The sequence below is a fragment of the Labrus mixtus genome, chromosome 11 (assembly GCF_963584025.1).
Source record: "Labrus mixtus chromosome 11, fLabMix1.1, whole genome shotgun sequence".
In the NCBI taxonomy this organism is placed as follows: domain Eukaryota; kingdom Metazoa; phylum Chordata; class Actinopteri; order Labriformes; family Labridae; genus Labrus; species Labrus mixtus.
Genome location: NC_083622.1, coordinates 11,600,805 through 11,628,431, shown reverse-complemented (window position 1 = coordinate 11,628,431; position 27,627 = coordinate 11,600,805). Strand labels below are relative to the sequence as shown.

The 27,627-nt window shown below is 40.6% G+C and overlaps 1 protein-coding gene across 5 annotated transcripts; it reads right to left on the bottom strand.

Annotated features, from left to right (window-relative positions):
* Nucleotides 1–164: 164 nt before the first annotated feature.
* On the bottom strand, nt 165–27,627 carry mag (myelin associated glycoprotein). Of its 5 annotated transcripts, none has more exons than XM_061050058.1 (13): nt 27,568–27,627; nt 15,453–15,559; nt 11,997–12,105; nt 10,021–10,096; nt 9,531–9,899; nt 8,189–8,485; nt 6,564–6,821; nt 5,427–5,687; nt 4,032–4,340; nt 2,547–2,646; nt 1,820–1,916; nt 1,504–1,557; nt 165–1,223 (listed from the first exon to the last, which is right to left on the bottom strand). In XM_061050058.1, exons 4-13 carry the CDS (start codon nt 10,064–10,066, stop codon nt 1,065–1,067), a joined length of 1,950 nt encoding a protein of 649 aa, XP_060906041.1. In that variant the 5' UTR covers nt 10,067–10,096; nt 11,997–12,105; nt 15,453–15,559; nt 27,568–27,627; the 3' UTR covers nt 165–1,064. The 5 variants fall into 5 exon arrangements, with proteins under 5 accessions (XP_060906041.1, XP_060906039.1, XP_060906042.1 ...); XM_061050056.1 differs by lacking the exon at nt 27,568–27,627 and adding an exon at nt 19,371–19,507; XM_061050059.1 differs by lacking the exons at nt 1,504–1,557; nt 27,568–27,627 and adding an exon at nt 19,371–19,507.

Genomic DNA, 27,627 nt, shown 5'->3' with positions numbered 1-27,627 from the left:
TAGAGCTTCCCAAAGACCCCAGTGATCAGTGTCCTATGAATCTTTCAGCACGATTTGAACACACATACACATACACATTGTCTAAAAGAGATAACACTTTGGCCACTCCCTTGCAAATCTGTTGTTCCTTATGTCCGCATTTTCCAGGTCATTCAAAAGCGCAAGACCCCACACTTTTAGGAAGAGAAAACGAGACAGACATTTTGCATTCGGCCAAAGTGCAGAATAATTCCCCCCCAAATCTCAACACATTCTGCAGCTCAGTGGAAAAGGCTGGAAAGAAGCTGTAACGTTTTTTGAGAACTGGGCAGTGTGCCAAAGAAATTTACAAAACCTCTTCAATTATAAAAAGTGATGTTGACTTTTTTTTTTCTCATTTTTTATGAGAGGCTACTGAGTCACAGCACACACTAAACATAATTATGTGGGAACAAGATGCTGAGATGGTCGCCATCGTTTGCCTCAGTCGGTTAACTTTCCCGGATGGAATTAACCAAAAAAGAGAGAGGTTTGCTCTCAGTGGATAGACAAACATAAATATAACACAACAAAAGCACAGTTACTCCTTGCCCTGATGCATCGACTGGCAGCAGACACAGTGACAGTTAGAACAGACAGATGTAGAGCAAATACTGAAACTGATATGAGAACTTAGACATCAGCTATTTGACAATTACATCAACCATCACAATTAAAAACATGGAGAAAGCAACAAAAACATGGCTGCTGGTTAACACTGGATGTTTAAGAGCTCATGAATGACAACTGAGGCTAAACATTTCTTTTTATATTGTCCAGTGGGTCATTCACAGACCAAAAAAAGTTTGTTTTTTTCCAAATGATGGCATGTGATAGGGTGTCCCATGGAGGGGGGCGGCATGAGAGGGGTTGCTGGCATGGTAAAATATACGTGACAAATCTAAAGAAATGAGAAATGAGGAGTCGTCATATGCAGGGGAAATACAGTAGTGGATGGTGGGTTATTAAACAGTTTATGGGGCAGAGGATGTGTTGGGGCTGCCACTGCGTCTCGCATAGCCGAGGGATCAGGGAAGGATCGCGATTCATTTGGCTTTGATTTCCGTATAGTTGCTGCCGTCATCCCCCCTCCCTGAGGCCCCCTCCCTGGGCCTGGCCCCAATAAACTCCAGAGCAGCATAATTCAGCTCTTGCCTCTCCAGTCCCGCCAAAGAGCCCACAGGTTGATAATCCCCGTCTTCTCCCTGCAGATAGAAGGACCAATCAGTGACACAAATCACTGACCAGGTGCCGGAGTGCGACAGACACCATAAAGAAAAGATGTTAGTGGTTACTGGTGGAAGACTGACAAGGAGATTGAGATGTTTTTGGTTAGTCTGGCTGTTTGTGTTAGCAATGAGGCAGCCATGCAGAAGGCAGGTTCAGAAACAAACAGCAGTGTTCGCAACACAGAAGCTGATATGCGAGGAGATGCATCCATCATTGAGCTTGTGTTTTTTATGGGGGTTTGATTTTGAACCTTACCGTAGTCTCCTCTAGAATGGAGTTAAACTTTGAACCCAACAGCTCTGTCTTAAGCTGTGCAAGAGTTAGGGGAGAGAAAAACAGACAGAAAACGCAGAGAAGCGATGAAAGCAAGAGAAAACAGTGTTTGGAAAGGTCATGAATGGAGCTACTGGAATGCTAGTGGGAGAGGTTTCTTGTACTTTATTTTCAGAGGTCAAAACGGGGTCTGATAACACAACTTGTTGCATTACATAAAACTACAACCCCAAGAATCAGAGAAGGGCTATCCAACCCTGTCTCCATCATAATCATAATTATCATCAGCATGTCTCACCACTTTCTTCCTCAGATTTTGTTTGTCCTTCTTGACTGCGCTGTAGTACAAAGCTGGGTTCTCCAGGACCACGTCCTGCCTAGGGTTGCCATTCTCTCTGGGGGACGGAGTCACATAGTCAGACTCGGTCGAGACTGCCACTAACGCAGGGTGACACGCCAAGCCTGGGCATCCATTTTAAAACAACAAGCTCTGTAAGGTTATGCTGGAGGCCAACTATGGCTGTGAGTGACGTGGTTATTTTATGGGTTTAGTTGCTTAGCTCACACCCACTTCAGGGGTGAATTGTCAGAGAAAGCTTGTAAATTTCGGGTCCAAATATGCCTCAAGGCTAAAATAAAGCACCTTGGTTAAGAGAGCTACCTGGGTTGTATTTAGCGTAGCAGGTCAAGGATACAGGATACAGAAGCAGTGTCAGAGCAGGGAATTGTGCCTGCAAAATATAAGGTTAGTCCAGCTTGCTAACCCACTCCACAAAGAAGTCAATGTGGGTCTCCAAGGATTTCAACAGGGACTTGTACTGGCAAATAAACTGAAATTGCTCTGGAGAAATAATTCTCACGTCCACATCAATCCCACACTCACTCATTAACGATGTGCATCAAAGTGTTTTAGAATGGATGACAAGGCTTAAGTGTTTCCTTGGATATCAGAACTTTCTTAGTGAGGAAAAATCACTGCTTGTGCCTTGCATTGGCCTCTCAATTAGTATGTCATTTATACTCACTTCTTGTTGTTGTGGCCAACATATCTCACTGCTGCAATGATGAAGGCTATGACTGCCACTCCTCCAATTGTGCCAACAATAACTGCCATCATGTACTTTTCTGGAAAATAAATCAATCACAATTTTTAAACAGCAGATAAGGATTCTAGAGAGTGCATTTGGACAACTTGTTCTCAGAAGTAGAGTGGATGTCCCCTAATCATATATGGGTGTTTCAATTCAAGGCTTCTGCAGTCAGCTTGTCAAGGTTTTCATGGGCGAGATACTGAACCCTTACTTTGCCTCAGGGCCATTTAATTGATGTTCATGTTTGTAATAGCAGCTACATTGCATCTTCTTTAGCATCCTCTGCATTCAAAGCTTGTACTTTTCTGGTATTTCTGCAATGCTTGAGATCTATAACATCTTTGTGGTTTGATCGCAGAATAGTTGCTTGACAATTTATCTCTTTAGTTATGACATTGCAATATCACCAAACAAAACAGTAATTTGTATTATTTCTGCCTGGTAAACAGTTTTACTTTTTTGTTTGGTGTGTAAGTCCTGTTTGTCTGTTTCCCATTAATAAGTGAATTAGGTTGACCCCTCTACCATATCAATGGTCTTTCTCAACATCTATCCATTTCAAGTAAAGATGAACGTTTTGAAATGTATCTTAAATTAGAGAGTTACATTTCTTAAAACCAAATAGCCTGCATAAACAGCTGGGCATTCTGGGAACTGTAATTTTTGGCAAAAGTGACTCAAACATGAAGAATTGGGCATTTGTTGGGGAGCAGGAATGCATACAGTACATGGTTGTACATCAATGTATCAATGTATATAAAGTTGACTTCTTAATCAAACTTAAGATCAGTGTCTGTATATTAATCCAAGATATTCTGCAGAGGGTCTGATTTGATTGAATAAGCGGTAGAGGGACTCTGCAGTGTTGGGAGAAAGTTCATGTTTAGTTAAGTTTAATGGTGGAAATGTATAAATCATCCATGCTCTAATAACAGGCATTTAGAGAGGATGATGGGGCCAATTAAGTCTTTTGGTTGAATTGGGAGGTTTTCAGATGGTTGTTGTCTGTGATACAGAATAATTTCACCTAGCGGACCACAATATATTGAAAACAGGAGGGAAACCAGAACTGAGCCTTGCGGGACACCACAATGGAGATGCACTTGAGTTAGATTTAATGTTTTACAGTTACACAGAAAGATGATATAAAAGCGGAACCCATTGAAAGCCAGACCAGAGACTGGCAGCCAAATTGTTGGTTTTATTCTTTTAACAGGAATTATTGGTAAAATTAAAAAGCTACTTATATCACTGACTTTTGCTTTATTGGAATAATATTTAAAATACTGTCATGTTTGGAAAGCCCCTATAACACACAAGAAAACTACAATAAATATTATAATATATATCAAATTCTTAGATGATTCTATCAAAAAATCACAATAAGAAGCTAAACTTTTGATCACTCCCTCTACTCACTCTCCTGCTGTAGCTCCAGAAGAACACTCTCTCTTCCGTACATGTTGAAGATGCTGCAGTGGACATTGACGGCAGGGCCGCCGTTGTCCATCCGCTCACCCTTCTCTCGTAGCTTGATCATACCAGTGGATGTGTGTCCATCTGTATGTGTATAGAAGTTGTACCGGCCATCTGTTTCATTGATTGTGATGTTGAGGTCGGGCAGGTAGAACTCAATGGTCGGTTCAGGGTTTCCTGTGGCCATACAGACACACTGGACACCCTCCCTGACGACTGTGCACTTTGACTCCTCCAGAAGGATCGGGGCATCTATTGAAGGAGGCCACAGAGTTAAGAAAACAACAACAGCACCGAATATGACTATAAAACGTTTTTTTCTTGTCAGGACAAGTACTTTATCGAAAATAGGTAAAAATGCACATGTATTCAATGTAAGCTGGATACTTGCTGTGCTTGTTATTCATCTAAGGGATGAATGCATGCATCATTTTTTTTTATGTTACATTAGTTCAAATCAGTTTGCGTTACATGCACCACATCAGCTGTTACCAGGAAAAGTGATGTCTGGAAGTACTTTAACAAAAAAGACAACTATAACGTGCAGTGCAAGATATGTGGTGTAAAACATGCATATCATAAAAGTACTAAATTTGACGCTTAACCACATGCGCACAAAGAAACCAGCGGAGACAGACAACACATCACTTGCTAGCCCTGTTAGCACCCATCATTGTGATGATACCAGAAAGGAGAATATTAACAAAAATAAATGACTGCTTTTGTTTGTGGGAGGAGCAGGTGTCCTCGAACTATTGGCATTTTTCTAGCCGGAGTTCAAGCCAACCTCACGGAAGACAACAGCTATGAGAGCAGAAAAGATTATTACTAACTATTGACCAGCACATCATAGAAAACAAATAGGATCATCTTTTTTTTTTTTTTAAAGATGTTCTTAGATAGATGTAAATGTTATTCTTTGCTTTTCATGCCTTTATTTCAGAGATAGGAAAGTGGATAGAGTCAGAAACTGAGGAGAGAGAGTGGGGAATGACTTGCTGGGAAAGGAGCCACAGGTCCGATTAGAACCCGGGCCACCTGCTCTTGAGGTCTAAGGCCTCTATACATGGGGTGCACGCACCAGCTGCTAGGGTACTGGTGCCCCCAGAGCGGACCATCTTAAAGCAGCTGCCGAGTTGCGGGGCGTTGCGGGATGTAAGCATCCGACATATTGTTTACTTTTAAAAAATAAAGAATTTACTAGTAATCAATTACTCGATCATTCATCATTCATATCATCCATCATTCATATCAGCTAAATGTTACACTTCAAAGCTGTAAAATCTAACTCCTACTCCTTACTCTACTGTTTGGTAATGTAGGACAGTAAGCACTCACACTCTACAGTGATGTTCATGGAGCTGCTTGCTCTTCCATGCTCGTTCTCTGCCAGGCAACGGTACTGTCCATCTCCCTGGGGTGTGATTTCCACAAGCTCCAAAACTGACAGCTCGTCAGCAGTAATGGTGCCAACCAGCTCTCCATCTTTCAGCCAGGTGAGGGTGGGGGCTGGGTTGCCCTGGGTGCTACAGTGCAGGGCCAGTGAGGTTCCCTCTTGTACAGTGATGGATTCATTTACCTGAGGCTCGCGTGGAGGGTCTGCAACAAAATTAAAAGTATTTAAGAGGGTTTTTTCCAGACTGAATATATCTGCCATTTACACAGCTAGGATCTGAAATGACTGAAATTATGGTATTTTGGTAGCTTGGGGGCAGGTGTACCAAGTTCTGAATATAGCGAAAACATGTCAGTTGTGAATTGTCATAACCAGAAGTTATGGAGCAGAATAATCATTTATTAAGAGTACATTTGGCAAGCTGACATTAGGCTTTATTTTTTTTCCTCCCTGCCATCTGTTGAGGGAAATATTTTGCTCTGACCCTGCTAAAAGCTCCACTAGGTTCACCAGCTGGGTGCAAATGTTGTCAATCTGCTTTTTTGTTGAAAAAGAGAAGTTGTTAAATTAAAAGAAATGCTATTAAAATGTGATTAATCGCGTTTAACTATTGAAATTAAGCAATTAATCACGATTCATACTGATGGAAACTTTGTGGTGTGAAAGGGTGAATATGACATGCAGTGTAAAAAAAACACTTTGAGTGGTCAGAAGACTAGAAAAGTGATTTGCACACTCAAGTCCATTTTTACCATTTGTATCAGTAGAAGCTAATGTACAAAGGTGACTATAAGTTTCTATGGATGATTCAGGCTTTTCCCCACTGAAAATATAGTAATTACTGTATGAATCAGGGTCACAACATCAGCTGTCTATCACCATTACTGTGACGTTTAAAGAACCACATTATGAGCCTTTCTGATAAAAAAACATTTTCAGTAAATTAATTCCATCCTTCTTCCTGATGGAAAAGTTTAAGTTTACCCTCCAATTTCATCTCATCATCTTAAAATCATGATAAATGTAACCGGTTTCTTCCCATATCCCTACACATTTCAGCTACAGACTCAGAGACTTACACTTGACAGAAAGGTACAGTGAAGTGTTCATGATGCCGTAGCCATTGTCTCCAATGCAGGTGTATATTCCTTCCTGTGCAGGCGTCAGATCATCCAGGGAGAGAGAGATGTTGGATGCCGTGTCCCACAGAAGCTCCTGGTCTCCAAACATCCAGGAGATCCTGGGAGGAGGGTTACTGTCCACCTCACAGTGCAGCATCACAGAGCTGCCCTCCATCACCTCTGAGGACACGTTAACCCAAACAGAGCGTGGAGCATCTAGGAGGGAGAATAAGACAGAGAACGGTTCAAGGACTCGCTGAACACTTCATACTGCAGGTGGTTTCATCTTTTTGCCATGACTAATTATGCAATGAACAATTAAATGCAAGAAAGGCAGGACAGTGATATTTAATTGAAAAAAGTTACTAGATGTTTCAAATTATTTCAACAACTAATCAATGGCTTTAAATGAAATTTAGCAACTTAATTAAGTCAAACGCATGTACTGCACCATCACTAATTTTCATGTAGAACAATTATCAGAAATATTGGAAATATTTTTTGGGAAATACACAGATTCATGACCGAATACCTGCAGAATTGATGATAGTCTTAGCTCTACTTTGGTTTACTCTAAGAAGTGTGTATTTGCATTATAATAAGCCCTAAGAAAAGTGGTGATTATAAACATAGCATTTGCATTATGTCCACTACACTGGGTGATTTGACTCCACTTGCATTGCTAGGAAACATTATTTTTGGTTTAACTTCGACAAGATATGACAAATACAATAGATGGTATTTTATCAGGCATCACCTTTGCAAAGGCTCAGGCAAGCGGACATGAAAACACTGCATCAACTGAGTGGTTGGAGGGAATCATCACAGTGGTGACAGTGCAATAACCACATTGTGTATAACCCTGACCACCAGCGCGGTTTAGCGGTTTATGGACGCAACTGTGCAAAACAGAAAGATCTGAAATATGGGTCAATAACCATCAAGGAACATAACATGTACACAGCTAAGCTACAGTCTGTAGCTAAAGTCAGTTAAGATTAAGTATTTCTGCCAATTCAAAGTGAGGAAGGAAAATCCACATTTGTCATCGCCAGCATGATAGTATGCTGACATTCTAGCTTCTAGCCGTGTCTAAATATAGCCTCCCATACTGTAGCTTCTAGCATGCCTATTGATTGGGTTTAGCTGATTCTGGAAATTTCCTTTTAATAACAAAAGTTGTTTTCTATTTTGTAGAAGTGGAATAAGATTATTCTCTGTTTTCACAGAGAGGCTGTCTAACTAAGAGCTAGAAATAGCATTAGCTTCTAGGTCGTTAAAACTTCATTTTGGGAACACTTTGCTTTTTTGCAACCCAAATGATGACGCTACATGACACAAATAATTTCAACTTTGGGCCAGATAATAATTGCTATTAGGACTTAAGTATGACATGTCAGACACAACAGTCCTATTAAGTGTGTTTCTATCTGTTGTTATATGTTTTTCTGTGTATCAACCGTGCAAAGCTGTGAAAACAAATTTCCACCTGGGGGACAATAAAGTATTGTATTGTATTGACTATAGACAGCTCAAAAGTTTAATTTACATCCATAGCCTTATTGGAGGAGCTTTTAACTTACACTTGATGTCTAGAGTGATGAGCCTCTCGTAGACCAGTGTAGTGTTGGGGTAGTAGACCCTGCAGCCCAGCAGCTGACCATTGTGCATGGGCCTTGGCGTGAAGGTGAGGGTGCCAGAGAGCACAGCTGTGTTGCTCTCCTCCAGGTAGTCAGAGCTGAACTCCGGGTCCGGCAGGTAGTCGGTGTACATCCACTGGATCTCAGGTGTCATGTCAGGGCAGTTGTCAGGAGCGTAACATGTCAGCTCCAGACTCTCGTCGCTGACAATCTCCTCTGGGACGTCAATGTTTGGTTGATCTGGTGGACAGGAATACATACACTTTTTTAATGAATAATAAAAACAGGAACTTAATATTGAAAACAGCATTTTATCTTGTTGCACAGATGCAGGAATTAACTTGAAAACTACAGCAAAAATTTGTGTATTTTTTAAGGTTTTAATTTTGGGATTTTTATGCCTTTATTTGAGAGGAAGGATGGTGGATAGAGTCAGAAATCAGGAACACAGAGAGAGTAGGAAATGACATGCGGGAAAGGAACCACAGGTCAGACCCGAACCTGGGCTACCCGCCTGGAGGACTGTAGCCTCTGTACATGGGGCATGTACATCAACCACTACGCCACAGGCGTCCCATATAAACTGCATTCTTGAACAGTCCACTATCGTAACACAGAATAATCTGTATGGTCATATGTGGATTATGAAAAAAATATAATTTTTGATATGACCTAATGGTATAACATGCAACTTTCAGAGTAGATTTTAGCACCATTCTCTCAGACCAAAACAAAGGAACAAGTCGCTCCAAGGACTGATCTCCATTCAGTTATGTAGCCAAAGTTGATCATTTTATTACCTTGAAGTATTTTATGCCAATAAATTATTTTCTTCGGTTTAGAAAGTTGTCGATTCTCCTTGAATTGTACTCCTGTAATGAAACACCATTGGGCCTCTACATACAGTGTCCCTGAGTGGGCAGGACCCGCTGTCTTTCCATGGATGTGGTGGCAGGGCTAACGGTTGTACAGGTAGGGGTTCAGGTGAATTGAACATGTTTGAGCATCTGGGTGAAATATAAACAAGCTGGAAGAAGTGCTGTCCTTTCCCATATGTGCAAAGATCTGAAACCAACAAGCCTAGAGGTGGTTCAACTTCACTCTTTATTTTAGAAAGGCACTACTCACTGATATTTGATGTCTGTTATATTAATGTTTAAAATGTCACGCATTATACCTTTAAGGTATAACTAATAGATACTGTGACTAAATGCATACATAAAATATAATTACATTTTACTGCTGATTTCAGGTTTTTTTTATTGAACTCTGATAGTTGACTTACCAAGAACTTTGAGTTCAGAGAAGTCTGGAAACGTATACATGTTGGCTCCACCGAGGTCGGCGCGAAAGTAGTACCTCCCTGAGTGCTCTGTGCCGATGTTGTTGATGAGCAGAGTGCAGTTCCTCTGGTGCAGGTCGCCCAGCAGCTTCGTGCGGCCTTTGTAGCTCTCGTGCACGACGTCCGTTCGTGATTTGAAGACAACAGGAGGGAAGAGTTGAGGGTAGGGCTGGCCAAAGTACCAGATACCGTGAGTGCCACGGTACGGCCTGATACCCAACGGATACATGAAGGTGCACGGGATGACCACGCAGGAATTTGTCATGGCTGAGATGTCCCGAGGCACCCAAACGTTCCACTGGCAACTGGCATCTGAGAGAAGTTCAGAAAGAATCAGATCAGTACGGTTACAGAAATCATCCTGCATGGTGTAGGTTCAAAGGAAGGTTTACTAAAATGTCTACTATCAAACGAAGAAGATACATTTTATTACCTTTGACGAACAACAGCAGTGGTAAGAGCAGCTCCAAACACCACATGTTCTCTGCTCAACGCTGGACCACAGACCTCTGAAACACATGACATCCTGTCAGCTACAGCACACGCATCATCAGGAGAAACATTTTCTTTCAAATGTCTTGATGATGATACTGCTGCATGACTCATGTACTGCATCTATCTCCAAAAATCCTAAAAACACTCAAATGTTACAGAGAGAAACAAAAAAGTTCCCTCTATTGCAGAGTTTAGGAATTAGGTGATTTCTAGCCACTTTGTGTCAAATTGTAACTGTTTTTAATTGATCTCAATGCATTTTGTTGTCTTTGCTTGTTTTACTGTGCTTGTAATCTCGACGGCATTGGAAATTAGGGAAACAGCGTCAATTCAAGAAGGTTGGAAATGAAAAGAAATTCACAGAAATATTTGCAAATATAATATTAAGAAATATAAAATATATAACAATGGTAATTTTCCACCATTGTTACTACATCATTGAAAAAAAATGCATTCTGTGAGGTTTGCATGACAATAAGTGTTTTTTTTTGTTTGTTTTTTTGCCTCGAAGAAAAAAAAAAACGTTTCTTTTGCATTTGCCAACATGTCATCCCCCAGATGAAACAATGCTGATATAACTCTGCAGCCATGAGTCACACATAGCAGTCAGACATATTTATCTACAAAAACACTGTGATGCACTTCCTCTCTCTCTCTCTCTCTGTTACCCTGACAACAGAGAAAAACAAAGGAGATTATCGAGAGAAGACGTGAGATGAATGAAATTTCATATTGATGTCAGAAGAACAAAGTAATATGGAAGATGAATAAACTGAAATTCCTTTGACATCAGGGTACTTTATACTGACATGAGAGAAAGGAGAGATATTTCTATCTAGAGCTGAAATTTGAAGGTATTACAGTATTCATGTGACTATTTTTCTGAGGTAAAGACGTGAAATTCAAAATAAAATGTGAATTGATGGGTGGTGTTTTGCTTTATTTATTCGTCTGTATTTAAAAGGAAAAAAAGAATCAAGGGTTTTGTCTCCAACAATACAGTATATGATTTTGTTTTTATGTGCTGCCCTGTATGGTCTTTGTCACTTATATTGTGTTTAAATGCTCTCGGTGCAATGAAAATTCCTCAGCAGCAATGAAGGTTACACTTTAACACAGACCCAAATCAGGTCGAGGGCTCTGATATCATTTTAAGTTACTTTACTTTTTATAAAGTCCAGATATTTAAATTTCTAAACCCCTTTCACACACATGTCATCCTGAAGATTTCCCCGACATCGTCCAGATGGGGTGCACGGATGTACACAAATTTCTAAATCCATTCACCCGGATTCTTTGCAGACTTTTTCCTGCAACAACCCGAGTAAAAAGTCTGCAGGGAATAGGGGTGAGCCGATTTGTGAATGCAGGAAGTAATAAACCACAGGGTGATGATGTTGTTTGTGTTGAGCCAAGTTTCACTCCTTTTCACTCTTGTAGAACATGAATGTCCTTAATTTGTCCATACATGGTGTAATTCAGAAGTACTCATGTTTTATAGGGAAATAAATTAATTATGAATTAAATTAAAAATAAATTAGGGATTTTGCCTGTAGCGATTAGGTTTAATGCCTCATCTACAGAGGGTGCAGTTAGCAGCCCAGGTTTGACTCTGACCTTTGACACTTTGCCACTTGTTATTCCCCAATCAAAGCTTTGATTTGCTACTTTATCAACTGTCCCATCCACTGCATAAAGGCATAGAAGCCCAAAAATAAATCTTAATAAAGTAAAGGAACAAAGGAACAGATATGATTTCAGTGATATATGATATCTTAAAAGCAAAACTGTAAGGTTGAATTTGTTCCCTGTAAAAACAATCCAGACATCCAGCAATTACAAATATTCCACAAAACATCCTCTACCTTCACAAAGTCTAACTTCTTCTGCAGACTAGTGTAAAAATGTTTTTACCTTGAAAACACTGATGGTTGGAAACAGACAGACGCTCTGCAGGACAGCTGGTCAGCAGCTCCACTAGAGGGCGTTCACTCACACCCAGACAGCCGGACAGCCTTCTTCTCTGTAACAGAAAATAAAGTGACATCAGCACCATCAGGCGATGACATCACTCACAGTCCCCTCACTCGCACAGAGGCGGAGTAAGTCACACAAGCTGAGCGTCAGTCAGCACCTGTTTGCTGCCCCTCAGTAGAGTCACTCATGATACGCTCTCCGTGCGTAGGATCGTCCACTGAATGAGCCTCACTGTTGGCTGAGCTCTGACGCAACGCCAAACTCCAGTCACCATGCATCATGTCATTGGTGGAGTGCTGACACTATGTGTTTACTGTGCAAGAAATACACCAGTATGTGACAATACTCAGTGACAACACATGTAAACAATGCCACTGCGTTTGTACGGAGCAGTAGAAAGTCAGCTAAATGAAACTGGAAAAGGAACATTTAGTATCACAGCATCTTTAAGTCTGCTTTAAAAGTTTTCTAACTTGATCTTTCACAAGCTAGAATAACTACAAATGTGTCTGCTGTGTTTGGGCTCTCAGTTTAGAATCCAAACAGAGAGAGAGATTTTTTGGCATAATCTTTATTTCAACTGCGATTAACCAGAAGCATGATTACCGCTTATGGCCATGAGGTCACAACGATTTCAACTCTGTGTGTAGATTAAAATGAGCCATTTCACAGTGAGGCACAATGATGTATCACTTCATCTCACCGTCAAAGTAAATAGTTAAAGAGTGAATGTTAAAATGGTGCTGTTTTAAAATCAGGGACAAGATACAGTTGACTACAAAGCCCCTAAGGAGACATGGTTGGAAAAATATGTACATAAAAAATATGTTTCTGCTCAACAGAAACTATCTCGTGCTTATGAGAAAGTTTTTATGTCTGCGTGAGAATATGCACAAGCGAAATGTTCTCATGAGCGCTGAAAAAGTATCTTTTGTGCATGCAATACCTTCTTCTGCTCAAGGGATAGTTTCTGGTGAGCACCGAAGAGAATCTTGTGTGCACCAGAAACCTGTTTTCTTTATTTTTGACTGTCTCTGTCCCTTTTGGTACTCCGATTACTTCAAATTAGGCCTACTAAATAAAACTTATAAAACCCTAATCTGAACATACAAAGCTAGAAAAGTAAGTTTGCATCATTATGCTCACGCTGAATTGAGTAAAGAACTACTGAACTTAAACTTCAACTTTAATCTGTTGTTATGTGAAATGACATTAATCCTGTGTGTGTGTGTGTGTGTGTGTGTGTGTGTGTGTGTGTGTGTGTGTGTGTGTGAGATGGAAGCAGCTGTTTCAGGTTTATCTCTTCACACTGCTTCACAGAAAGTTAAGTGGCTTTACTTCATTGTTTTCATTTAGATGCACGTTACATAATGGAACCAAAGAGAGAAAATATCACTGCTCATTCAGACACCATGATATGAAGAACTACCTTTAAGCCATATTTACATTAATGCATAATAAACTTTTTTTTTGTAATGTTAAGAGATAGTTCATACTTGTATCCATTTTCAGATAATCTCTAGCAGATCATAAAAAATGTATGATTTAACATCTGTAAAATATGATAACTCAGTTTCATACACATTAAAACTATACCTAATAACTTGACCGATATTGTTGGTGGATATTGGCATATCGCTTGACTATTGGTATCTGCAACAACTAGGTTTATTCAATTAAGGATTATTATTCATTTTACATGTTTTTTATTTATATCTGTTAAGTTTTTAAGATAAAATGTGTGTTTCCGTGCACTGTTGCTGTTCAGACCAATAAAAGCTTTTCTTCAATTGTAAACAAAATCTTGTCTTAGTTATGAATCTTTAACACAAGTGTTTGATGACAGCGTTTGAGGGTTCAACACAATACGTGTGTGTATATCCATATCAATCAGTCTCTAAATATTGCAGATAGATCTAAGAAAGATATCGGCCGATATATCGGTACTGCAATTTTTTTCTCTCCTTAAAATCGTATCGGACCAAAACATCTCATATCAGTCATCCCCAAACAACATTGATATAACCCCCCAGAACTTGTTTCAATACAAACTGCATCATCACTCTCCAACTGTTATTTTATTTTTACTTTTAACTCATCACTTAGCATTGGCTACTCATATTGTGTTATTTGATTATCAGTAAGCATATTTCTAACTAAGAATTTGTAAAACTACTCCCCTCTCCGTTTTGCAGTCTGAGGCAGGAACAGTTGTAAGAAATATTGCAACTCAGCAATTTGCACTCTTACTTTTAATGATAAAATAAAATAACATAAATGTACCTTTTTGTTGGTTGTTTAGTTAATATTAAACATTTTAACATTGCTGTACTTAATACTGACTTGGTTTTCTAAGAAATTAAATCTATAATATTATGGTGTTGACAGTAACTTGGATGCGGATGTAACACATGCAGACGTGAAAGCAAAGGACTTCTCCTCATGATGCAGCAGCCGGTGTGTGCAGATGGCAGGTCTTAGAGTGGATTGTGTGTTTTAGAGCATCGTGGTTAACACATCCCAACCTCCCCCGGAAAACCCGCGACCAACATATAGCCTCATGTATGAAAAATGTAAATAATTCTGTTGGTTCTAGACTGCAAAGAGGACTGGAGATTTATCATCCTGCTCATTATGCTGTTCCTACGGCAAAAATGTCACTGGTTTAAAGATATTTGAGAAGTTAAAGTAAGTTTAAATCAGTCAGCTGATGGCTACTGAGGTGAGGGCGGGGCATAATAACGATGAGGGACCCCATAGTTATTGATTTTATCAACTTTTATACAAAATTAAAAACTGAATCGATGGTCACACTGCTTTGAGGGTTTGATCTTGCGTCTTCTTTCTATTCTTTTTCAGCCTTTATTCTGCACTTTAAAAAAAAAAAAAAAGATTTTATTGGTGAATTTTATTTTATTCTAACACTTACTTCAAATAGAACTGGTTTTCATTTACAGGTTTCAGTCAGACCCTCGCATGCTGTTATGCTTTCTTTTAGTGATGTAACATAACGGAGAAAACTTAAACTCAAAAATCAACATTTTCAGATTAAAGGTGGACCCATTTTGAAACATTTCGACCCACAATGACTCTGCCTGTGTGCTTAAACAATCCTGACTTTTTTTTTTTATTTGACATCATTTCGTCAAACTCCGACATCTGCACGACAACAAAAGGCCAAGAGCAGGGCGAGTGTTGTCAGGCCGTGCATCAGCATCAGCAGGAGAGAATAGAGCGGAGAAGCCAGGCAGGAGCACTGACACCACCACCACCAACTCCAACAACAACAACGTCCTCATTGATGGAGCAGACAAACGGCTGGCACAGAGCACTCAGCATACGTGTGCACACTTACACGCTCAACACTCGCACAAAAAAACACTTGCCTCATACCAGCCTCGGCACCAGGATCCTGCTCCCTCTCAGTCCTGACTTCTTCTTCTTCTCCTTCTTAATCTCCTCTTCCTTGAGATCTCGCTCTGACTCCTGGATGTCAGAATCTATGGGTAGATACAGAAAGGGGAGATAAAGAGAGATGTGAGATGTGAGACGAGGGGAAAAGAGGGAGTCTTTTCTGCGCTCTGGTTTACATGCGTCGTGGGCAGCTTTGAATATGCGTTCAGGCATTTCTCTAGCTGATCTTTTGGCCCACTCAGAATTCCTTTCCTCTGGTCCACCATCGCCATGAGCTGTCCCGTGTGTCTCAAGGCCTTGAATCCAGGGCCTTGATCGTTGACATGTTGACACAAGCTGAACTTTTCCATGCAAGTGACGCAGACGACACAAAAGCAAACGTTGAGCGTTGAGGGAGGGATGACTCAATATCACTTTGAGTATGTCTGTGTAACATCAACATGTGGAGAGTGGGAGGAATATAGAACTCGTGAGATGAATATGGTTATGTAGATTGTACATTAACATTAGTTTGATACTGATTTTGATCTTGGAAATGTTCATGTGTTAACCTAAATCACACAATTAAACTCAAGGATTTGAAGCCGTGTTTGGACGCGGATAGATTTCAGAATTTCAAAATATCCTTCAGGGCACGATTATCGATCTTTCCAGCCGTATGCAGATCTACTATTTTCCCTGCAGAGGAATGTCTGTAGGCGAGGAGCACAAGCATGCATCCACTTGGAGGTCCAACTAGTTTACATATAAAAGTAACAAAGGCGACTTGTCTATCCAAGTGGTACATTTTCCCCCTACTCTCTCATTGTTGCATGTAGCGTGAGTCACTGCGTGCGAAAGCCTTCAGGCCACCAGCCAAGTGATGGCGTCGCCCCGAGTCGGTAACAACCTCAAGGGAATCCCTCCGTAGACAGCTTGGAGAAGAGCTGAAGACAAGAAAGCTGCATTGATGCTCTGGAGACGTGTTTAAATGTGGCATGCCATACCCCCCCCCCCCCCCCCCCCCCCCCCTACATACACACACATGCAGCATAAGTCATGCCAACACAGTCCTCAGTGTGGGGTGTGCAGTTATGTGACCCTCCTCTGCAATCCCCGCCGGCCTGCTTGATGTCCTGCTAGGACTCAAGTTTTTGTGTGTGTCTGTGTGTGTGTGTGTGTGTGTGTGTGTGTGTGTGTGTGTGTGTGTGTGTGTGTGTGTGTGTGTGTGTGTGTGTGTGTGTGCACAAGCAGACAATGTTAGTGTCCAAGTTTAACAGATACATGTCAAGTTATTTACTGTTGTCGAAGCAAAAAGAATCAAAAGAAAGATTCTTGTAAGGATAAAGACAAATCTCTGTTTAGAGCTGAAGATATTAGATAAGAGTAGGCTACATCTGTGCATCTGACTTATTTGCTGCCTTGTGCTGCAGCTTCTCTTCTTTTAAAAATATCTCAGGTAATCAAACATCAGCGTAATTGCATAATTCTACATCACGCTTCAGGGATACACGCTTTCGGAACAATCATCTGTGCTAAATCAGGCCACGACACCTTTTTATGAGTCATTTTACATTATTGAAATTGCTCACACAAACCCAAAAGGCTCACACAAACAAGCGACTGTGCCAAGAAGAACATTTTCATTGTGAATATCGTCTGCGGCCGCCTGTTGTACAAGGGCTTCGCCGTGGCTCTTGGATAAAAAGAATAGCAACCTTGTGTGCAGAACACTGCCCATTGTGCGAGGGAGCAACTGGAGGAATTTTTCCGGAACAGGCCCGCTCACAGCTTGTGCTTTGCTGTTTGCCTGTGACGCGCGCTGGTCCATCACAAGCGAAAATACTCAGAGGAGCAGATGGTCTTAAAACATGACTGCTCCCCCTCCCACACATGGCGCGCTGAGCTGGGATGAGCACAGCCCGCCGCGTACACACTCATGCACACGAGATACAAACATAAACACGGAGACATGCCAATATCCATTCCCACAGTCTGTCCAAGGTTCTGCAGAAGAGTGTTGGCACAGAGACAGATTCAGACCGGACTTATAGTTAAAGAAAATAAAACCATTGCTGCAAACACTATTTAAAGAGAATCCAAGGTGCATAAATTATTATTTCTAATGCAAAATGTTGATGATATGCAAGGGTTTTGGGGGACATTTGATCTTAAATGCCTCTGGTTTTGTTTTGATCCTGCTGCTGTAATCGTTAGTCCACATCTTTTATCAGGTTTCTTGACTTCAGGTGGTATGAATGTTTTGAATGTCCTTACACCTTTACATTTGGTCTAAACCTTCTTTTTTCCCCTCATTTCAAAAAACAACTTGAAAAAAAAAACTGGTCACATTTGTGAATATTTGATTACATTGGTAAGCATGACTCTGGAGTAAGCTTCAGTTAGCAGATCCATTTCTTCTACCTGGCAAAACCCGGTGAATCCCCGGCCCAGTAAGGCAGATGGCGAGCCACAGGCCTCCTCTCCCATTAGAGCGCTCTCTCCCTTCCGCTCCCAACAAAAAGGGGGCGACAAACAGAGCGGTCACCTGTTCAGCCACACAGACAGATCAAGTGTGGCCCCTATCCCAACGCTCCCTGAAACCCTCCACTTGACTCGCCGTCAGCGCTCGAAAGAGTGAGCATTAATCTGCCAGCACTCCGGTCGGATTCTGGTGAAATTTGGAATCATTTTAGGAATCAAGAAAAACAAGTTTTACACTACACATTCTCAATTCATCATGGCGCCAAGCAGTAAAAAAAAAAAAAAAAACTGACCTCAACCTTACACAAAGAGTCACATTTTATACACAAACCTGCCACACACTTTCTCTCATTCTTTGAAAGTGCAGCAACTGGCCAAAAGGGGGAGCTTTAGCGGAAAGACAAAATCTGAAACCGAAATGTGTCACCACTGTGAAACATCCAAAACAGTAGCTCTAGGCTTTTGTTCAAACTCTGATTTGATAAAATACTTTTGTTCCCCTTTCTGAAAACTGCGACACTGCTAAAGTTTTCACTATAAATCTTCTATTTGCAGATGTAGAGAAACACTTTGGCTTCTGAAAAAAGTCAAGAAAAACTAGCTTTTGCTGGTGTAAATGGAGCAGACAAATAATTTAATTACTTGTAAAACAGTTTTGGTTGGCAGCGTACAGGGAGGCTCTTCTCGCTGCCGTCAGATATCTGCTCAGATGTTTTAATACGCTCCGGCAATTACAGGAACGGATCATTGCTAATGGCTCAAGCAGACAAATCAGTCCAGTAATAATTGGCTGAGCTTTTAGCAGCCCTCGCTAACACCCATCAACACACACACACACACACACACACACTCACTCACACTCACTTAACACACACAGAAAACACACTCAATCACTGCTGTGTGCACCGTTACCCATCACACTAACCGGCTCACTCATGCATGCATTCATTAAAGCACACACACACACACACACACACACACACACACACACACTTATTCATTACCTAACTGAGTGTAACTTGTGACTCATCCAACAACCTTTTCACTCGCTAACTTCATCACTTCATCTTTGAACGCTCACGCAAACATGCACACACTCATCCAGACTGGAGGTGTTTGACCTTAAAGATCAAATCCAACAAAATTAGATAGATAGATAGAAAGATATATAGATAGATAGATAGATAGATAGATAGATAGATAGATAGATAGATAGATAGATAGATAGATAGATAGATAGATAGATATATAGATAGATAGATAGATAGATAGATAGATAGATAAATAGATAGATAGATAAATAGATAGATAGATAGACAGATCTGTTCTCCATGTTCCCTGTTCTATGTGCACAAATCTGCTTTCTCTTGTTTTCTTTCAAAAGCTCCTAAGGGTATAAAAGTTCAGATCATAAAAAAAAGCGCTGCCGCTCACCTGTGCAGGTGACCGTGGCCGACCTCCAAGCGTTCAGCAGCTCCTGTTTCAGCAGCCTTTTTCCCTCTGACACTCACATGCAAAGCACCACTTCAGCCCGTTGCCAGCAAGACCTCTCGCCACTCTCTGTACCAAGCCCCAACGGTGAAGAATAAACTCCCCCCCCCCCCCCCACCCCACCCCACCCCACCGCCTCCACCACTACCGCCACCATCATCACCATCACCATCACCCCTCCCATAGGAAAATGAGTCCTTCAGTGTAGCAGCATTGTTCTAAACGCTTTCGCCCCAAGGCTCAGCCATTCATAAATACACACGGGGGCCACAAAGGGCCACACTGTTCCCCCTCGTCCCAACAAATATGGGTGAGGCTTTGAGCTCCGAGGTCTTTCTGTTCAACCAGGCTTGTATGGTTACGCTGGAAGGAGCTGAGCATATTCGATCATTTTGGATTGATGGAGAACAGATCCACATTTTTTGAGTTTTTGAGGTCAGTGTGACAGAAGACAGGAAGTGAGTTTGGGAGGGGGAGATCCAGATGATGAAGACCGATAGGGCCAATATGAGGGACAGTAGCAAGGGAACCAAATTGTAAATTAAACACAGAATCACTCTAGTCAACACATCAGAGACAACTGAAAACTGTTTTGCATGTCGCACTTTAGATGTGTTTTAACAGCGTTCAGTACAGATCATTTTCATTTACTGCCAAAAAATAATCCTAATTCAACTTACATATAGTGTCAGTCATAGAAAACACCTCTCAACAGGTTGCTCTGCCATGATTGAAATGCAGCAATAAACAGCAAAATGAAGATAATAATAATAACTTTGTTTATACTGATCCTCTAAAAACAAACGTTTACAAATTTCTTTGACAACTTAAGAACTTTAAAACACAAGAAACTGGGTGCAGATGGCCTAGCAGTTAGGTTGCAACTCATGTATGGAGGCTGAAGTCCTCCAAGCAGGCGGCTCGGGTTCAAGTCCGACCTGTGGTGCCTTTCCTGCATGTCATTCCCCTCGCTCTCTCTCTCTCCCTGGTTTCTTGCTCTATCCACTGTCCTTTCAAATAAAGGCAAAAAGCCTTGAATCGTAAATCTTGTGGCTTTTTTGGGCTGGAATACAAAATTTGGACCAAAAGGAATATTTTAGTTCAATCAAAAGTATCAGAAAACATTACTTCCCTAGTTATGATCACAACTTTAAAGGAGCAACATGTACGATATTTACTGAATTAAATCATAAAATGACCTTATATCATTAGACATTAAGGAAACATGATATGTTGAAGTGCTGGCATCTCTGACAACAATGCAGCAGCCAGTATGTCCTCCTAAGTTTCTATTCGGATCCTGAATAGTTTGGCACCCCCACACGGCCGTTTTGCCCCACGCAAAACGGCCGTGTGGGCAAGTGAACTGGTTCAGTTATAACTGATTGTACCCGACCTAAAAAGCCTCTGTATGTTTCTAATAAGCTCCACGAGCAAAAACGTGGTAAAACTAGGACCAATATTGCAGATGCTTTTTTAAAAAAAATGGAGAGGTTTCAAGACCGATGTAGAGATGGCTAAACACTGAAGCTTCGGTGTCCATGACATGGCAACCTACGTGCACATCGACTCTAGGAAGGAAGGGGCAGGGGGAGACAGCGCTTTCCAATGTTTTGAATTTGGACTGCAGTACCGATTTCAAACGCTAGGTGTCAGAGTTTGTTACATGAACAGTTATTACAGGTAAGACACTCACTATTACAATTATTCAAAATGAGATCAACACACTGGTAGGGCTAGATGTTGTAAATGTAATGGTTACGTCAAACTTGAATACCTTTGTTGTTTTTTTTATCCAGCTACAGATGTAAAGATGTAAAACGCTTTTGGTTTATGGTGATGCAGACATCTTTGATGCTTCAGTTTGGTCATTAAGAAGCACCGAACAGCATTGCAGATTACCTCTGGATATAAATTCTGCAGTGTGTGGTATTTGTTGAACTGCTTCACACTCGTCCCTATTCAAATTAACATTAAACAAACAATCCTGTCAAACATGAGGATACTGTTTTAGAAGCAAACAGTTATTGTCTTTTTTTAATTAGATCAACCGTCTGTGGTGTAGTTCAGTAAAGTGTCTGCTGAACAGGAATAAATTAATCAAGTCATATTAATGCTTCTGAAGATTGCACTAGTATTAAAGGTTTTATCTACACTCACTCAAAGCTACAGCTGGTGCACCAAGTTTGGTTTGATAACATCTCAACTGTGTCACAGCTTGAACCAATCATGAATCATCATTGTTTGTTGTATGACCGTGTTGGGTGGTCTTCTTTGGCTACACAGAGAAACACTAGTGTGTTCTAATTCACAAGGCTATGCTAGGTCTGCTTCCCTTCGTACCTTGTGACCTTCATCAAACAGAATACCTGAGGTAGCTGAGATCGTTCTTACTGTCTGCTCAAAAGGTCAGAACTGAACTGGGGGTGAAAGGCGGGAAAGGTTTGCTGCTCCCTTTTCTTGGAATGAATTTAAAAAAGACCTGAAACTTAATGAGTCTGGTTGTAGATGTTCTGCCTGACATATTTAATTTATGGTTGTTGTCAATTTTGAAATTTTTGCTGCTTTATTTGTACCTAATGTTTGTACTGCGGCGTCTGTCAGAAACTTTGTGGTCCTTTTTTAACTCGCTCAACTGAGAGACTGTTTGTCTGTGTAGGTTCTCAGTCATCCAGGTCATGGTAAATTTAAGGCTTGATCCAAAGGCAACTGGACTTGGTTGAAGATCTTGAAGATGTTTCACCTATCCTCCGAAACGCTTCTTCAGTTCTCAACTTTCTGGTGGACGGAGCTAGAAATGTAAGCCTCTGTGGATCATTAGCATGCTAAAGACAATGGTTCTCCAGGTACCTCATGCCAGGAATGACCTAGAAAAAAAATGTGCTAGTACAGCACATTTTTGGAAAAGTACTCAAATTGAGCCCTTTTTCCCTTATGGACACAAAAGGCCCAACACCTGCCTGTAACTGTTTTAATTGATTTTATATGTCGACTAATTATAGCTATTTTACACTTTTAAATTGTTCTTATTTTACAATATATATTCTATTCTTATTGCTCTTTTATTTATTTTATCTACTGTGGTAGCTTTAACTCATTATGTTTGCCATTCATGTATGTATTCTCGGCATCATTGTAAATGAGGGTCACCCTCAATAACCTCTGTGAGGACTTAAATAAAGGTCAATGATGATGATTTTTATCTGCGCCTGTCCTCCAGGACACACTCGTAAAGAGATTCTTAATCAGGTTTCTCTCCTGGATAAATAAAGGATGATGTCACAGTTTGGTTAGGTTTCATTTTTTTACTGTTTCCATTATGAATTCATAGTTTTAAAGTGTGTTTTATGTTTTTTAATGTGCCATCTTGTTTGAATGTATCACTTTGTGTTTTAAATATATGGGTGGGCATTTATTTGCAGTCAAAGACAAATTTCTGCCTTTGCATACAAACGCAGACAACAAAGTACAAATACAGTTTAGTTTTCTTTCCCTACAGCTCTGCCATAACTATAACTTAAACATTTTCAGCCCTCCTGATATTAAACTCATATTCCCCTAGTAACGTTTATCAAAAGATAACCTGGGAAACCTTATATGAATTATGAAATTGGGATTTTCCTGCCTGTGGGTTTTACATAACACTGGTTTTTAAGGTCTGGGAAGAACTTTAAAAAGTTGCCGTTTGGTTGTTTTTGGGGCAACTTCACATCCAAATGGGAAACGAGTCAGTTTCTCCTGCACAGTTTAGTACACATGTCGTTAAGCCTTAACGTTGCATTAAGGATGTTCACACAGTTGCATGCGTGACAGCGTCATGAAACCCCAACACTTGTTAACACCCCCCCACCACCCCCCCACCCTCCTTCTCCTCCTCCTGACACAGTGGCCTTTGTCTCCCGAGACCTTCTGGGGCAGAACAGCTCAGCTCGAGCCTGACACCGCACAACACTGGGAAGTAGATGTGCACAGATAATTGTCTTTTAATCACAACAATCCCCTTTTCTCTGCCCTCGCTCGATTGTTTCTGTCTCTTGTTTGGCCTTTCTCACTCCGTTGTTACTCTTGTGGCTTTTAGCAAGTTCGACCATCCACATGGAGCGTGTGAGGTAAAGCTATTGTGCTGTTAAAGAAAAGATGGACCACATATGAAGACAGGACTTCTGGGGAACACTTACATCATGAAACTGCTTTCTTTACAAGTCATGTACATCCCACACAATAACTTACTCTGTATTTGATTTTCGCTGAACATGAATTTTCTGATCATACTAAACTTCCACTTGCAAAAATCTGTTTAGCATTCTTTTGCCTGTCTTTAGTCAAGTTCTCAAGAAAACATCTTGTCACAACCCAGGCTCAGTGAGCTGGACAAACAGGGGGACCACACAGTTCTAAATATGTTTAAACAATAATCATTTATTGAAAACTAAGGCAAAACATCCTAATAAAAGAATCTGCAGTCTGTAAATCAGTGCTCATTGCAATGATGACTGTGTGTGTGGTGTTGTGGAGGCTAAACAAAGACCACAAACCAAAGTCTTGACAAGATAGAGAATGAGAAACCAGCTTGAATATACTGAGGCCTTGTCTGCCCAGGAACACAACATCGAATTAAGAGGCTCCGCCCCTCTCTACCTGAAGGCAACCTGAGAACCCCGTTCACGCCATAATTAGTGAGCTGTGCAGAAGAAAGAAAGTAGGCATGGCCTGAACATCTCTCGTTCTCTAATTTGTCTTTCTTTCATTCTTTTTGTGCAACACATGTAATCTTGTAAATGTCCCCATTGTGGGATAAATAAAGGATTATCTTATGTAACGCCTACTGTCTGCAATGTTTCCATCTTCTCCTATTTTAACAAACTGTGTTCGCCGTTATGCCAATCGCCAGCAGTTCATCTCTTCTTCTTTTTAAAGATTTATTTTTGGGCTTTTTGTGCCTTTAATGGAGAGATAGGACAGTGGATAGAGATGGAAATCAGGGAGAGAGAGAGAGAGAGAGAGAGAGAGTGGGGAATGACATGTGGGAAAGGAGCCACTGACTGGATTCGAACCTGGGCCGCCCGCTTTGAGAACTATTGCCTCCATACATGGGATGCACGCACTAACCACTGCTCCACTGCTCCACCAGCGCCCCAGTTCACCTCTTCTTCACAAGATTTATTTTTCAAGCATACCCTGGCCTAGTAGTCCCATTAAACATGACAATCGTATTACTTATCACTAGCAGTTGGATTTCATTCAAACATTTGATGTAAAAGAATAAAAAATGATCTTTTTAAAGTTTGAAATGATGGCAGTTTGGTTGGCTTGGGGTACCAACAATAGATACTTTGAGTTAAAATATGATATTTCAAGAAAAAGATATAAAAAAGGAACTTGAGTGGACTTAATCATAATTGACAAGCTTCTTCCAAGCATACACCTCAGTCATAGAAAGAGTCTCCCTCAAAACACTCAGTAATGAACTCGATGAAAATGTACAAAATGACCCGACTACTAAAGGTAACAATGTTTTAAAGGCAGACGGACGCTCGTGTTAAACCACACGGCTGGTTTGAGTTATTTTTGCAGAGCGTCTGTCAAGGCCGTTTGACAGCTTCCATAAGATTTATTCTGCACCTAAGCATGATCTTAATACCAGAATCATCCCGCCTACTTTTAACCTGAGCTGAATAAAGCAATCAAAACAATGAGATCACCTGTGAAGGTCGCTGTGTGTTCAAACGCCCCCACAAGATATTTCAGAATATCATCAAACAGCTCAATACACAGTGGTGCTTCTACAGTCTGTTGGGGCCCTAGACAAAAATGTACTGTGGGCCCCTCCAACCACCATTGTGCTGTTTTCACTCTCAGACAGAAAATTCCTCTTCATTTTCCTTCAGTGATTTTAACAGGAATGATGCACGAGATGCTTAGCAGGGCAACGAGAGGGAGGTTTCCTACTGTCATATGCAAAATTTGAACTAATGCTGTGGTTTAAAAGTTTGTCAGCCCTTGGGGGGGGGGGGGGGGGGGGCCTTACTGGCCTGGGGCCCCCCAAGCAGTTGCCTGTCGACAAGCAGCACCTCTGTCAATACAGGGCTGTTCTCCATCCTCTCCTCCTCAAATCCAGTTTCAAACGCGAAGCAGCTCAATAGAAGCTCAAAATATGAACAAGTGAGAATGACTTCCTTACATGTTGGATGTAGAGTTACGATTAAACTTTTAGGAAAGACAAAAATAGTCTATTCTTTACTTTGCATTGGCAGTGATTCTCCTCTCTGCACTAAGACTAAAACACACACCAGAATCCAAAAAGAGTAAACACACACACTCAAACATGCTCTTACAGTACAATATCATGATGTAGACACAGAGACTGCTGGGGGAGAGAGAGTATGTGGGTGGGTGACGGTGTTGTTGGGATTGTGCTGGACGGAGACAGCTGACAGAAAAGCACACTGAGAATGGATGCATTGTCCCTCCGTCCACTTTACTGGACAGAGGCAGAAGATGGCTAACGTTTGATAAACTGCTAGATATGGTAGCATTTGGTGTTTTCATCTCCCAACCCACCAGGTGTCCTTTTATTCAATTTTTTACCAAAATCAATTTGGATTCAGCTTCTACTGCTGAAAGAAAAATAACCAACAGCAGCTTGAAAACACACAAGGGTTGTAAAATGATGTTCTTGTTATTATAGTAAGTAAGTAATTTCACTATAAAGAAGACAATGTTTTCATTTTAAAGTTCACAATCTAAGGGAAATTTGAAGCTAACGCAGATGTTTGACTCCCACCAAATGAGATCAGTGTAAATATTTTGTTATTTGAAATAAATTCAACATTAAGTGCCTGGACAAAATGAACTTGTGTAAATCAGTGTGCTTCTAGTGATGAAAGACAAAACAAAAAACACCAACCAGAATTTACATTTTTAGACACTTCAAATCCACTATTACCCCTTTACCTTTTCTGAAGATTATTTCCTTTTTAATATAGATGGACATGGAAATAACAGGAGCAAAATGTACTGTTTCATAATACAAAAGTAATTTTAACAACTCTACCGCCTCTGACAAACACCCAATCATAGTTTAGGATTTTGCTTGGCACCTGGGATGGCCAATCATATTTCAAGGGGGGCCCCCCAAGTCCCCTTTTTGGCCATTTTACAAGGTTAAAAGTGTTTCTTATGTGGTCAGTATGCCTATAATATTGGGTTAAATTAACAAAAGTTCTCTGTCTTTTAATGTGGAATATTTGACCCAATTCAGATTGTATTCCCACAGCCATGACATGCTGCCCACCCTGTGTTATTTGGGATTTTTATTCCCAAAAGGTGCATCTAATCTCTAATTTGTCCTACTTGGCCTGAGTCCCCACATTGTGCTCCAAATGTCATTGTGACGCTCGGATTGGAGTAAGTTTTAAATAAATGCCATTTATACAGGTTCTCTCCATTGCAAGATAATGACGCGCATTTTGTAGCAATGCAACATCTTAGAATCTGTCAGTATGCAGCTCAAATTGTTTTGTCTGTGCTTTAAATTAACGACATGAACAATAGTGAAACGACAAGGCAATGAGCAATGACTGACACGTATCTGCACATAATGACAGAAATCATCATTGTGATTACAAAAAGTCTTCGGCATGCTAATTAGATGAGTCAGCATGAGGCGGGTATGAAAAGCTTTTTGTTTTCTTTGCTCAAAAATGTAAAAAAAATCAGCTTTTTGAGTCCTCAGTCTCCAAACATTATCAGGTAAATACATCAAAATGATGATTCAAAATGAGAAAAAGCTAATTCAGTTCATGCATCATCGCCAGCATCCATTCAAAGCACGTGCATAAATAAACATGGACGTGTTGCCATGTTAAACTTTGCATAAAAGAGCAGTGAACTCCAAACGTGCATCTCACCACTGTGACACATCTCCCTCTTAATGATTTTAAAACTTTAAAGCCCTGATATATTAGTCTTAGTCTAGTTCTGCAGCAAAGCAAACATTGAAATTTAAACACAAAGAGAGAGAGAGAGAGAGAGAGAGAGGGAAAGAGAGAGAGAGAGATGACTCAGGAAGAAAGAAAAAAGCAGCAGCATGTTGGGAGATAAATAATAATTGTAGATCAGAGAGAAGCAGAGCTCTTACCTTATCAGCTGATCTGGAGCCAGTGAGGAGCTCAGAGAGGCGTCTCCTCTCCTTCAGCAT